The sequence below is a fragment of the Scaptodrosophila lebanonensis genome, unplaced genomic scaffold, assembly GCF_003285725.1.
Source record: "Scaptodrosophila lebanonensis strain 11010-0011.00,11010-0021.00 unplaced genomic scaffold, SlebRS2 tig00001415-arrow-pilon, whole genome shotgun sequence".
Classification (NCBI taxonomy): domain Eukaryota; kingdom Metazoa; phylum Arthropoda; class Insecta; order Diptera; family Drosophilidae; genus Scaptodrosophila; species Scaptodrosophila lebanonensis.
In genome coordinates, this window is record NW_022060742.1 from 3148619 (window position 1) to 3161459 (window position 12841).

At 38.8% G+C, this 12841-nt stretch overlaps 1 protein-coding gene across 1 annotated transcript; it reads right to left on the reverse strand.

Annotated features, from left to right (window-relative positions):
• Nucleotides 1-2598: 2598 nt before the first annotated feature.
• On the reverse strand, nucleotides 2599-12567 carry LOC115632664 (sex peptide receptor-like). Its single transcript, XM_030529897.1, has 4 exons — nucleotides 12563-12567; nucleotides 12114-12173; nucleotides 3580-4685; nucleotides 2599-2867 (listed from the first exon to the last, which is right to left on the reverse strand). The coding sequence occupies exons 1-4, from the start codon at nucleotides 12565-12567 to the stop codon at nucleotides 2599-2601; spliced, it is 1440 nt and encodes a 479-aa protein (XP_030385757.1).
• Nucleotides 12568-12841: the final 274 nt, after the last annotated feature.

The window sequence follows — 12841 nt, forward strand, 5'->3', positions numbered from 1 at the left end:
TGAACTGATTTATACATCTGCTGCAAATATGCAGCAATAGTGTATATTATGTTTATGTTAAGCCGTGCTGCATTTGAATGCGCTCAATTTAATTTAAATTTAAATTTATGTGTAAAGTCATTGAAGTGAGTTATGCATGTGGTTTGGCACAGCAAAAGCGATGCAGCGATTGGTCAGTTCAAACTTCAAATTCATTCGAGCCTCCGTTCAAGTTGTTAGACAAACAACATTTATTTATGTTGACCAGAACAATACGAGTATGTCCAGTCACTGCGTTTCTTTTGTGCACCAAACTTTAGCATATTTGTAATTCTTCTGTATCAATTACCTTCGTGTTTTTATTGGCTATTTATATTTACTTTTTGGTTTAGTTAAAATAACAAATATTTCGTACTAGGCAAAGCTATTTTTATTTGCTTGTAGACTTGACCTTTTAAAACACAAACACTAGTACAGTGTTTCCATGGAATCATTGTCTGAGTTTTTTGATTCAGCGTAATTCGTGGCTTTGTAGGCAGCCAATTAAGCGAACAATTGAATAATCATTGAAGTTTTTGGTAATTTCCAGAATAGAAATAAAACACTTTTACAATTTTCGTTGGATTTAAGAAAACTTTATTAAAGTGGAATTGCAACTTTAAGGGCATGTTGAAATTTCTGCTTTTTAAGTGAATGCAAACAAATTAGGGAATTGAACTAAAGCTGGCTTTTTTATTTATTTATACCAGTAATATATAGATAAACTACATATGTATATCTATAATGAAATGAAAATTTTCCAGCAACCTAGGGAAGTGGTATAGCATCAATTAAATAAAAGTTAAGTTAAAAGTGTCAGTGTGTTTGAAGAGAGCATCAGGTTGTTGGTGAAAATGCTGCCTTCAACTTAGAATTATTTGTTTACTTTAAATCTCATTCAAATTTGTAAAAAACCTAAAAATGTAGAAGTAAAACACAACCTTTTACTTAAGAACTTATGAGTTTTAATAAATAAATAATTTCAAAAGCTGCTAAATAATATCTAGATGCCGAATAAGTAAGTTTTGTTCGCCGTTCTGTCATACAAACTTGGTAAAAACCCAAAAAATCTAACAAATTCTTAAAGCTTTATTTTTAAAGGCAACATGAATGTAAAGTCTACACTCCATGAAGAATTTTCTTTAAACATTTCATTTGCGTTGAAAAGGTTCTCATCTACAATAAAAACATAAGCGACATCGGTCATGAAAAACTACTACTTGATTTTTTTATTGTGACCTAATGTTTATGTTTATTTTTCGTATTTTTCATATCATTTAAATGTAATTTCTCTATCCATATATAGTAAATACGAGTAGCAACCCATTTTAAGTTTCAATCGTTGCCGACAAAAATTCGTAGTGTTTGCGTTGCATACTTTTGGGCGTCGCATGTCACAAAAATGCACGAAATGAATCGCAACCGGAGAGAAAGAGACATAGAGAGAGCAGGCTAGCAAGTGTTTAATAATTCTATTTAATTTATATCGTTTTTTTGTGCACTACATTACATTATGCAAGACACACACACACGCACACACATACCAACGAATCGTTGCAAGGGTCGCGCATTATAAAGCAGGTGAGGCGTGTGTGTGTGTGTTGTCCAAATATACATATATAGTACAACATTTTTACAGCTTGCTTCACAAAATGCTGAGCACACACTACACGACAGTTTTATCAATGAGCTGCAAAATGTGCTGAGTGCGTCCACGCTGCGTATGAGTGATATAAAATTTTCTTTTTATTGTTCTGTCATTTTATGGCATACGTGCGCTCCTATGTGCATCTGTGTGTGTCTGTGTGCAGGTTGACATTCCCGGTTGTTAAACCGCAGCATGTTTTTGTTAGCTTTTCAATATGCTGCGCCCAAAAGCAGGCCACAATTTTATGCATCATTTTACAGTAGGTGTAAACACATACATATTTATGTATATCTTGTATGTTTATCTATGTTAATATACGTAAGAACTAACTGTAACATAAGCCTAGCACCAAATATGTCCAAATGAAAACCTCAAACTTTACTTTGTACCAAATACAAAATGTGTATTTTTACAACAGCATCATCATCATATCATCACCAGCATCAATCATTATCATCAATCACCATCAGCATCATCATCATCACTTATATACGCGCACAAACACACAAAGAGTGTCGTGTTTAGAACACGCCCTCCGCATTTTGAGCAAAATCAACAAATTTACAATGGCCTTCTAACTACGCCACAGGTGGTGTCACATCCAAGCACAATTGATGATCTGTGGCACCACTCGCCTTGTCAACCACAACCACAATGGTTTGAAAATGTGCTGTTGACGCTGCTGCTGCTGCTGCCGTCGGCGGCAACGTATCCAGCGTTAGTTGATCCTCCTGTTGTCGCTGTGGTTGCTGCTCATTCCGTGAGCGTCGCTTCAACACATTAAGTATGCGTGTGAGTAGGCTGCTGCGACTACGTAATGGCGCACCCTGCACCGCCTCAGCAGCATTGTCCGACGCCTCTAACGCCCCGCGACTAGATATGCGCTCTAACGGCGGCATCGGCGCCGGATAGCAACGCTGCTGATTCCTATGCTACAGATTCGTCACTTGTGTGTGACCCGTTGTTGTGGCCGTCACCAAATGTGGCTGCATGTGGGATCCCTTGTCTGGCCCCGCCACCGAACGTTGCAGGCCGTCAGCGCGTGCTGCCGCCACCTCATCTTGGGCCACTGGTAGCCATTTGTCCAGGAACTTTGGGCGAAATAGCAGCGTGAATGTGCTGCGAAATTGTTTGCTCATCGAACAGTAGAGTATAAAATTAATGCTCGAATTGATGAGCGCCAAAATGTCCATAAGATCACCTACAACAAGAGCAATACAAATAATATGAAATCAATTGACCGTTTCAAGAATTGCAAGCAAAGTAGAGCCAGACATGAACTGCAGACTGTAATGGAATTACTAGCTTATTTATTTGTCAAGAATGGAAATAATAATAATTTTAATCTATGTGGTTACAATGGGAATAGGGAAACATTGCCGCCTTAGGTAAATAAAAGAAATATAATGAAGTTCTAGAATTTTGGAACTATTATATAAATACAGCGTGAGAGAATCGGGGGCAAGGAATGAGGTCATAAATGCTAGATTAGCCCTGGTAATAAAACAACAAACTAAAAACAGTGATATTCCTAAATAGTTGTTGTTGGTGCTTTATTTAAGATCTGTCCTAAAATAACAATTTTTTAATCAGTTGATATGCCTTGAGTAGTGGCATCTTACAAAGGACAAGGTTGCACGAATTTTCAAATTTAACTTCTAGGTTAGAAACTAAGTTGTTGGATTAAGAAAAGACAAACATTAAAAGTTATTCTGAATATTCATCTAGGACCAAAAAGAGATAAGAAAAATGTTTTCTAAATTAATTTTTACAGAAATTTGACTCTGCAAGATCATAAGCCTACATTTTTAAATAGAACGTCTCTTCTAAATATTTGTAAGGGTTCAGAAATGTGAATAGATGCCAGAAATATTGTTTCAGTTTGTAGTTGTATTTATTGGAATATGACTTACTCAGTCTGAAATAGCACTGCATGAGAAAAGCATCACCCAGCACTGTGTTCAGCAATCCCATAATGCCTTGCGGGAACTCCGTGATGAGGAAGAGGAGCAGGACAGCCAACAGCATACGTGTGGTGCGATCCGTTTGCTTCTCCTTCTCCAGTGTTTTGCTGTTCTTGCGCGGTCGGTCGGCGGGCTTGCCATTGACCAGCGGTTTGGTGCCATTGCTGGCCATGGGCTTGCTTGTCAATTTCTTTCTCCTACGCTTGGCCTCCAGCAGCGCCATTATGAGACGCACCGAGAGAATGGTCAGAGCTATGCAGGGTATTAGCTTGATCACCATACTGTAAATGAGAAAGGTGGTGTTGCGCAGCGGCTTGTTGCGAAGCGCCAGATCACTGTGATATAATCGATACACTGTGATGTTGCGCACAATTTCAGGAGCCGGCAGTGGCATGGATGTTGTGCTGACATTTTGCCACAATGTGTCGTTGACATTGCTAAAGGATAGCGGAAGTTCTGTGCTGGTGGTGGGCGTGGCATTTAGTGCTGCGGCAACAAATGCCTGTGACTGTCCCTCGTTGTTAAAGTCGATGATGTATTGGCTCAAGGCTATTGTGTTCACCACCTTGCCCTGAGCATCCAGCTGTTCCGTGTATTCGGCAATCGATGTTACCAAATAGAGCGAAGGTGAAACCACAAGCACGCACACCACATAGGCGGTGGCTATGGTTATAATGGTGGTACGCATGCCGCACCACACACGATTCTTTTGCGGATAGCCCACGGCAATGTAACGCCAAACGGCGAGCGTGACGGTCAGCCATATGGATATTGTGTGCAGGACTTGGGCAAATATTGAATGGAACTTGATGAAGCAGACCCACGAATAGCTATACATTTGCTCACGTGGCAGGCTGTCGCTCAATATATAATCATGTATCGTATAGGGTATATACTCCAGCATGACGGCCAAATCGGCTATAGCCAGACCCGTCAATATGGCATTGGTCGGTGAGCGCATCTCGCGTCGTGTCAACACTATAATGTTAAGGGTATTGGCTATGGTGCCCAATATGCAAACCACCAGGGACACATAGCCGTGCATGTTCTTGTAGCTGGAAAGAGAAATAGGAAAAAATACGTAAAGGATTGTTGAATAGAGAATTGAGGGGAGTGTGAGGTTGAGTGCTGGCCAATTCAATTAACTAGCTTCAATGCAGGACATGTTAATGGGTTTTATGTGGAACGAAGTAGTCTAGTGGCCAGCCCAGCTGGTGTTTTTGCGGCGGCTGCCGCTTAATTAAAGCCAAATACGCTCGTTCGGGGGGACTGTCTGTCTAAGCAATTAGATGTGTATCTAACACTTTGCCATTTACTTTTGTGTCAAAGACGTGCCAAATTGCCAGCGACAGCACAGGCAGCGGCTGCTGTGCCTTTTGGGAGCCCGTAACGAGCTTGCAACGCTTGACACTGTCACGCCCAATGTAGCAGCCAGCTAGTCACTCAGACACGGACTTGGAAGTTGGAAAGAGTCAGCGCAGCGCGCAGCACGCAGCACGCTCGCCACAATCAGCCAGTCAAGAAGCCAAACAGTCAGGCTGTCTAGCTGTCTGGCACCCAAGTGCGTCGAGGTGTTCAAGTATCAGACTTAAAGAACTCAAACGGGAACATGTCACCAAAGCAGCGGCACAAACACCCAGTCAGGCAGCCCAACAGTCAGTTCAACCAGGGAGCCAGGTATAGAAAGCAAATCAAGTCAAAAGCTTAAAGCTATGATGCAAGCAAACATTTTAAATATAGGCAACTAAATATTTTTCCAGATCAAACCTGTGCTTTTATAGCGAGATTCAATAAATTGATGTTTCTTTTGAATACTTATTGCCTTCGCCTGTTTATTACTAATCAGTCTGCATTAAATATTATAAGGCTGCAGTCCGGCAAAGAGATTGCCTTTTTATACACCCATATTTTCTTCTTCTTCAACAATTGTTCCACACAAGTCGACTGATAACCAACAATTGCTTAGAATTCAACTCTCAAAAGGCACATTATATAGCGATGTTTTTAAAATGTTTGCTTGTTAGTTGTCCAGTTTTTAAGCATCCTATTTGCCGAATATTGTGAAGAACGAAGTTGTCGCTTGATTAAATTTAATAGCCCTTCTGATCGGTTGAAATTGGTGTCCGGTTTTTGCAACAAAAGAAAATCTCAATCAACCATCAACTACTACGCCTGATTAGTACGGGCTTGGAAGCTTTCCAAAATGTTTCTGACAACATGTTAAAGGACATGCCGGTTCAAAATGTTTCATGATCGTACAAAACATTGTATTTAATCGGGAGCTTGTTATTTTTAATGAAATGAATTCATTTTGCGAAATTATTAGGCTCTGTTCTGCTTTTATTTTAGTCAACAAATGAAACAGAAACTTGGTATTTTAATTAGTTAATGGAACCTTATTTTGTGGACTAAAACAAATTAATTTCTTTAAACCACGACGTAGTCTCTTTATTTAATACATATTATCTTCCTTTACGTTATATTATTTAAGCAAGGAGATTGTATCCTAAGTCTGTCAGTAGAAATTCGCAAATCTTTAGTGATATTGAAAATCTTTGAGCCCAGCTCCTGTATCCTGTATCCCTGGTGACAACCCTTCGCCGCAAATATCAGATTGTTGAGTTGCGCCTTTTTTGCGGCTGGTACGTGACGTATACGCAATATTAATGCCAATGTCAAAGTTTGCCAAACCGCACAGACACATACACAGACACGGCCAAATACAAAACAAGCAATTAACATAAATAATACAGTCGAACATTGCCGAGCCGCAGCAACAGCTTGGGCAGTTGGCAGTCTTCAGACAACGCCAAGCCCCACCCAATAGTAGCTCTGCCTGCCCCCATTGCCCCCATTGCCCTCAGCGCTCGGCATTTAGCGGCCTTTGTTAGTGTCACGACATTTCTCACACATCGACGAAACTTGAAAAATGTTTAATTTTCCAAATGCGTTCACGCTCTGTTATTGTGTGTTGTTGCCATTGCCATTGCCACCTTCTATTTACTTTGCACTTTCACTTATGCTTTCACTTTTGCACGGCAGGCGGTTTCGCTCCCAGTTTGTTTCTCAGGTGAGTATTCCCTGAACAATAAAAAATAATAAATTATTGTTACATGTGTCGTTGACGTTGACGCTGACGAGGTCGACAAAGGTGCTAGCAAAGAGAGCCGAAGTCATGGCAATGCAAGGCTTTCCATGCTGTGGCTCCTCAAGGACAACTCATTGTAGTCCAGCAGCGACTGCCGCTACTGATTCTCTTCTAATGGCTGGACACTTTTTGTAATGGCTTTCAACTATTTTTGGAAGTTTTGGAAGGTTGTCGCAGCTTGAGTGCTGAAATGGACGAAATGCTTTTTATACCCTGTACATGAAATGTAGAAGAGTATATTAGGTTTGCGGGAGATGACAAATGTAACAGGCAGAAGGAGGCGTGGCAGACCCCACAAAGTATATATACTTGATCAGAATGACAAGGTGAGCCGATCTCGCCCTATCTATCTCAGAGATAAGTGATAGAGACACCAAATTTGAGTCCCAGATGTCTTATATGAATACGGAAAATATATATACTCCCCCGCAATTAATGATTTTCCGTAACTCCCATATTCTTGGAATTCTTGCAATTACACACCCTTTACATCAGTTAGAATACCCATTTAGGTAGAATCAATCAAAAATGTTGTCCTTGTTTTTAAATTTTTTTAATTTTATGTAGCATTCTACACATATGTACAGAGTATTTCAAGGTCGCGATACCCGATTTATGCTTCTCCACTTGTTTTTTTTATGACTAAATCCTGCGTCCTGTCCATACTAATACACCGTCTCTGACTGGCATTTATTGCGCTTTACAGTTGTTGGATGCAGCTCGAAGCAATAGGGCTCGGTCGGGACCATCTCCCGCATCAGAATGCCTTCGGAAATTCATTCATCAAATTCACATGCCTGTCGATGTGCCAAACTTTTGCCTGGGGCGAGTGCTGATATTTCAGGGCAATGCATTGACTGGCAATACTGTCTGCTTCGTTTTATTGTAATTACAAATGCTAATGCTTTTTTTTCTCCTTGCCAGCTATACAGCTCTAATTTATTGCTTCTGTTAATCCACCTTGATGAATGGCTGCCTAGAATTCTTCATGCTTCATTGGCGCAGAAATGCGAAATGCGAATGTGTAAAATAAAACTTACAAGCTGTGCAAGAGAAACATAAATAAATCTTGCTTTTTTCGGTTTTAGTCTGGCCATATAGTATATAGAAAAATATATCAATTGAGCTTAAACACATTTGCAATTTACTACAAAAGTGTTCCAGACTTGGCGTTTGGTAAGAATCTTTTAAGAGACATTTTTCATTATTTAAATTTTATATTATATTTGAATACGTCATCTAAAAAGGTTTGGACAGTGTCCTTGGAAAAAAAGAACATCAGTAAGTTATTACTTGTTGTTGTTTTGAGGAAAATGAAAAGAAAACAGAATTTACGATTATTTGCGGCTATTGTAATGGCTTTTCGTCAGCAAAATACTCTCCTATATGTATATATAGCAACGTTTTAATAGTTTTTCTCAATCTCCAATGTTTACGCTACATAAACTTTGCTGAAGCCTGATAAGCAATTTACACCTCCTTACTTTCTAGTTTTACTCTGCACACTTCAAGCTTAATTCGCTTTTTGTTTATTTCTTTTGCTAGCATTAAAAAAAACTGCTAATTCACATGGAAGCAATAAAAAATTTCAATAAAGCTGTGTTGCAAAGAACAACATCATAGCGTACAGACACGAACACCTTTGCTGTCGAGAGATGCTACATTTATGCAATTTTAAAATATGGATTTTTGTATTATTTTTCGAATGGCACACACGCTACAGGCGCTGTGGCAGAACGATAAAATGAAACGAGCTGCAGCGCCTGTAAGCATGCAATAAGTTTCTCGTGATATGGCTGGGGCATTGCTATGCGCATTGCATTGCACCAAGTCCTTATGCACGTATGCAAACACATACCTTAACAGAGGAGACAGGGACAAGTTTGCTTGAAAGTGCACTCAAAACAAATATCTGAAATACAAGTAGTTCGAAAATTGGTTTAAAGAGTGTGGGCTAAGTCCAACTACTACTACTACTACTACTACTACTGAAAAAACGTTGGAACTTAAAGTAAACAAGTTGATTTCTTTTTTAATTTCTCTGCCATATATGCATGAGGAATATTGTTGAGATATCTTTGGTGTTGTCTTTATTTCCATGCCAGGGGCAAACTGCCAAATAAAATTCCCCCAACGTGCCGGAGGCATTAATAGGCGTTATTGTAGAGCTTTTTCTTAGGCTTTCTTATCTTTTAAGTTGAGATTATAATGTTATATTAAGTTATATGTTCATGAGTAGGCACTCCGTTGGAGTCACAGCGCTACCTTCATTGCTTTGATTTAAAAAATACTTTGCCGATTCGCAACAAAATAAAAAATTAATAATATTAATTTTAATGATCATTTTTATTTTGTTTTCGATAATTAAATATTCATGTCAACTGTATCTCGTTTTGTGGTGCTTAAGGAGGAGGGAAATTAGGGGATGAAGAGGGTCTACATATCAATTGTGATCAGTATAGGATCAGCCAATCGAAATCGCTTTAGTTTTCAAACCAAATTGAAATGCTGAACTGGAAGGATGATGTGTTCAAGAGCGAGGGAGAAGAAGTGCATTAGCAAAACCTAATTGCTCCAAACAAAGGAAATTATAAAAGAATCACTTTAGGCTCAACGCATTTTCTGAGTTCCTTGGGAAAGTCTAAAAACTCTGTGATGCCTTCAGAGCGAAGTAGATGAAGGTTTTAAGATTGTAATTGCAGCATTTCAACAAACAAAGAAAGGATTACTTAATGCATTTTCTAATCTGCATTCACACGATTTGTGACCGGAAATGGAATTTCCAAATGCTCGCAGGATAGCTGTGCTTGAGTGTCCTCGAATTTGCGGCAAAACTTGCCTTGCGCTTGAACTTTGCTTATATACATTTTATGCTAAGTCTAATTTGTTGAAAAACAACACTAAAACAACAACCACAACTCAGTACTACTACTCGTGGCAAAAGCAACAGCAATGCCCCAGGCGCCTGCGGCAGTTGCAGCAACCGAAATGAAAGCGTTGAAAGCTGCCTCCGCCGTCAGTTTCCACGGCACGATGTTTGTTTTCCGTAAAATTGTTTGAAACTTTGAGCCTGGCCGGGCGCAGCAGTTGCTTCCATATTCATATATCCTTGTAGTATTGTATGTATGCACTGCTTTTAAAAGGAGCATAAAAAAGCTAAATTTAAGAGCAGTATTTTGTGTAGTTAAATAAACTTAAGGCTGTATTAACTACGAGTGTATCTTATTTTTGTGTTTGAAGTTTTCTTAAGCTGGCTATCAAATGCAAATTTTAATAACAGCACGGCACGTGCTGAAAGTTAGTTAAAGTGCAAGTTTATACTCGTATACTAGAATTATAGTGTTCCAAATTAAATGCGAGTCGAAAAAGACTGCTTTTTATTTGCATGGAATTTTCATTTTTTTTAAATCCATCAACGAAATTCCATGGACAATTTACCATAAAACCGAGACTTATCTAATCCATGGCAAAGTGTAGGGAGGTGTGTGAATTCATTTTGTAAGTGTTTCTGTGGAAAATGTTGGGGTTTAGTTTCTAAAAAAAAATTAAAAAAGCTATTAAGCTTGGTTTTTTATTTGAAAGCAGTATACATTGGCAGAAATGTTTTTTATTCCAAATAAATTTCAAGAATTGATATTAAGCGCAGACTCCATGTCTGTTGAGAACTCTTGCTTATTTTTATTACCACCATAAGAATACTTTAAAATGGTTAGGAATGCTTTGATTTATAAAAATTACTTGTAAGTCAAAAGAAGCCTATTTTAAAGGATTTGTTAAAAATTCATAAAAATTTCCAGGAGCTCCAAATGATGATTATTTTGTTTCTACTTATAGCGTAAGTTTATTTATAGTAAGTTTAAAAAACATGGAATATAGCAATATTTTTATATTGAGATTATGCATTTCTCTCTCATTTTTTATTACAAATTTTAATATTTATTTACCTATTTAATACCTTACAACTTAAGGTAACAAATGAAACTCATAAAAATGAAAATCCTGTAAGCCTTATTTGTTGCTCAAAAATAAAACTCAAAATTTATCACTATATCGGGAATCAACAAAAATTTAAAATATGGATGGGTAAAACAGTCAGAAGGAAGCATCTCCGACCCCAGAAAGTAAATATATTCTTAATCGGCATGACGAGACAAATCGATCTAGATATGTCCGCCCGTCTGGATGAACGCCTGGATATCGGAAATGGCTGAGCGGACATTAACCAAACTTGGTATACAGATGCTCCCAAACCCTAATCGGTAAATTCTATGTTAAGTTATTAGTAAAACAATATCACTCCAGTACTACGCCCACAAGCTGCAGCACCATGTTCGCTCTTCTTCTTTTTGGTGGCAGTTTGTCTGGGTACAGGAAATTTCACTGTCGGGCTTGCTGGACTGTAGCGTTCTCTCTTGTTTCTTCTAATTTACAACCCATTTCTGTAAAACACAGTGGATTAGCTAGTTAGGCATCAAGTTTTTATGAAATTGAAATAAACTTTAGGGTTGCTGTTCTTAACAATATTGTCTCTGCAATAAATGTTATTTCTTTTAAAAAGCGCTGGTTAATTTGCTTTTGTTTGGCTTTCATTCACTATTTCGGTGCCAGCTATAAATCGCGGATTCCTACATGGATTTCGGCATTTGGCTAAATCCAAAGATTAAAGCATGCTTATCATGGCAAGTTGCAGTCGCCATTTTTGTAAGCGCAAATCCGAAACGCCTTTACTAAAATATACGCCTACTTTACGACCGGTTGGCATGCAAGTATTACATACAGTATAATAAACGTTTCCCTTTCACATTTTATGGTTGCAGCAGACTTGGATTTTTTACTGCGCCCAGAGAAACAAATAAATGGAAAAAGAAATGGTGTAAGTGGAAATTGGCATTAAATTGGTTTACCTACAAATTGTTATTTATTTTTCTGGCCTTGGCCATATAACCTTGGCCCTGCCTGCACAAGCGATGTTGATGCGTGCGCTCGCAACATAAACCGCCAAATCAAATCTTTCGATACCACGATAAACGTCAATTTCATTTGCGAAGTTCCAGCAAATTATACGGCAAATCAAAATTTAATCGGTCACAAATCAAATGGCGTCCATTGGGGTCACTACCAGCCCCCAGCTGATGGGACGAAGGACCGCAAATGTCGTCAAATGTGTTTACTACACATGTTAAACTTAATTAAAGCGACTAATCGATTTTTGATTTTCAATTTTATGACGGAAAGCAACATTTCAATACATAAGTACTAGAGTATGCCATCAGCGAATGCGCCCTTGAGACCTTCGCAGCTCTAATGTTGACCTTCCCTTTGGCATTGCACTTACCTGGTATGGAAATTGTCCATGCCGCTGCCGCAATAAAGCGGAGTCGTTTCATTGTTGTTGCTATTGCTGGCCATTGTTGCCGCAGTTGCTATTTGTTGCTGCTGTTGCTCTTGCTGCTTTTATTGCCTCTGACGTTGTCCACAAGGAGGATTTCGTAGTCACGCCAAATGTCCGCTTAGTGCAGCAGACGCTGCTGGCGCTGGGGCTGGGGCTGGCGCGTGGCCAAAACGATTCCGAACATGCATGGAAATGTTGCCGCTGCGGCTCGCAGACGCATTCAAAATGAATTATTGAGGAATGATTTCCGCAGCGCTGTAAAGATAGAGGAGGAAGTGGTTCAAAGGAACACGATTAGTTAAGCTCGCTTTATAATTAATGCGCATTTCAAATTTTTGTTAAATGCCCTCAAGGGCTCGCGCTCTTTAGTTGCGCCTAATAATCGCGTATACGCCATATGGGCACAGGGGAAGTTGTTTATATATTATGTGTTTATATTTCCCCTAGCTTATTAAAGCTGTGTGTGTGTGGACCTTAGCTGGGTGATTTGTGCTTATTCGCTATTACTAGAGATGTTACTTTCAGTTTGTGCTTCACGCGATTTCACTTTCCATTTTTGAATAACATTAATCCGACTTTTGCTTTTTTGAAGAAATAACACACAAAATCAACTTTTATCGTGTAGAGAGAGCTTTGCTCAATTCTCGACATTTTCCGGTCTTTTTTCTGTC

What these genes read in the sequence shown, in the direction of transcription:
- LOC115632664 (XM_030529897.1), bottom strand. An exon ending in ATGGACAATTTCCATACCAG is followed by an intron (nt 4,686 to 12,113) that starts GTAAGTGCAATG and finishes TTCTCTTTCCAG; the next exon opens with CTACAAGAACATGCACGGCT. An exon ending in GCAGTGCTATTTCAGACTGA is followed by an intron (nt 2,868 to 3,579) that starts GTAAGTCATATT and finishes CTCTTGTTGTAG; the next exon opens with GTGATCTTATGGACATTTTG.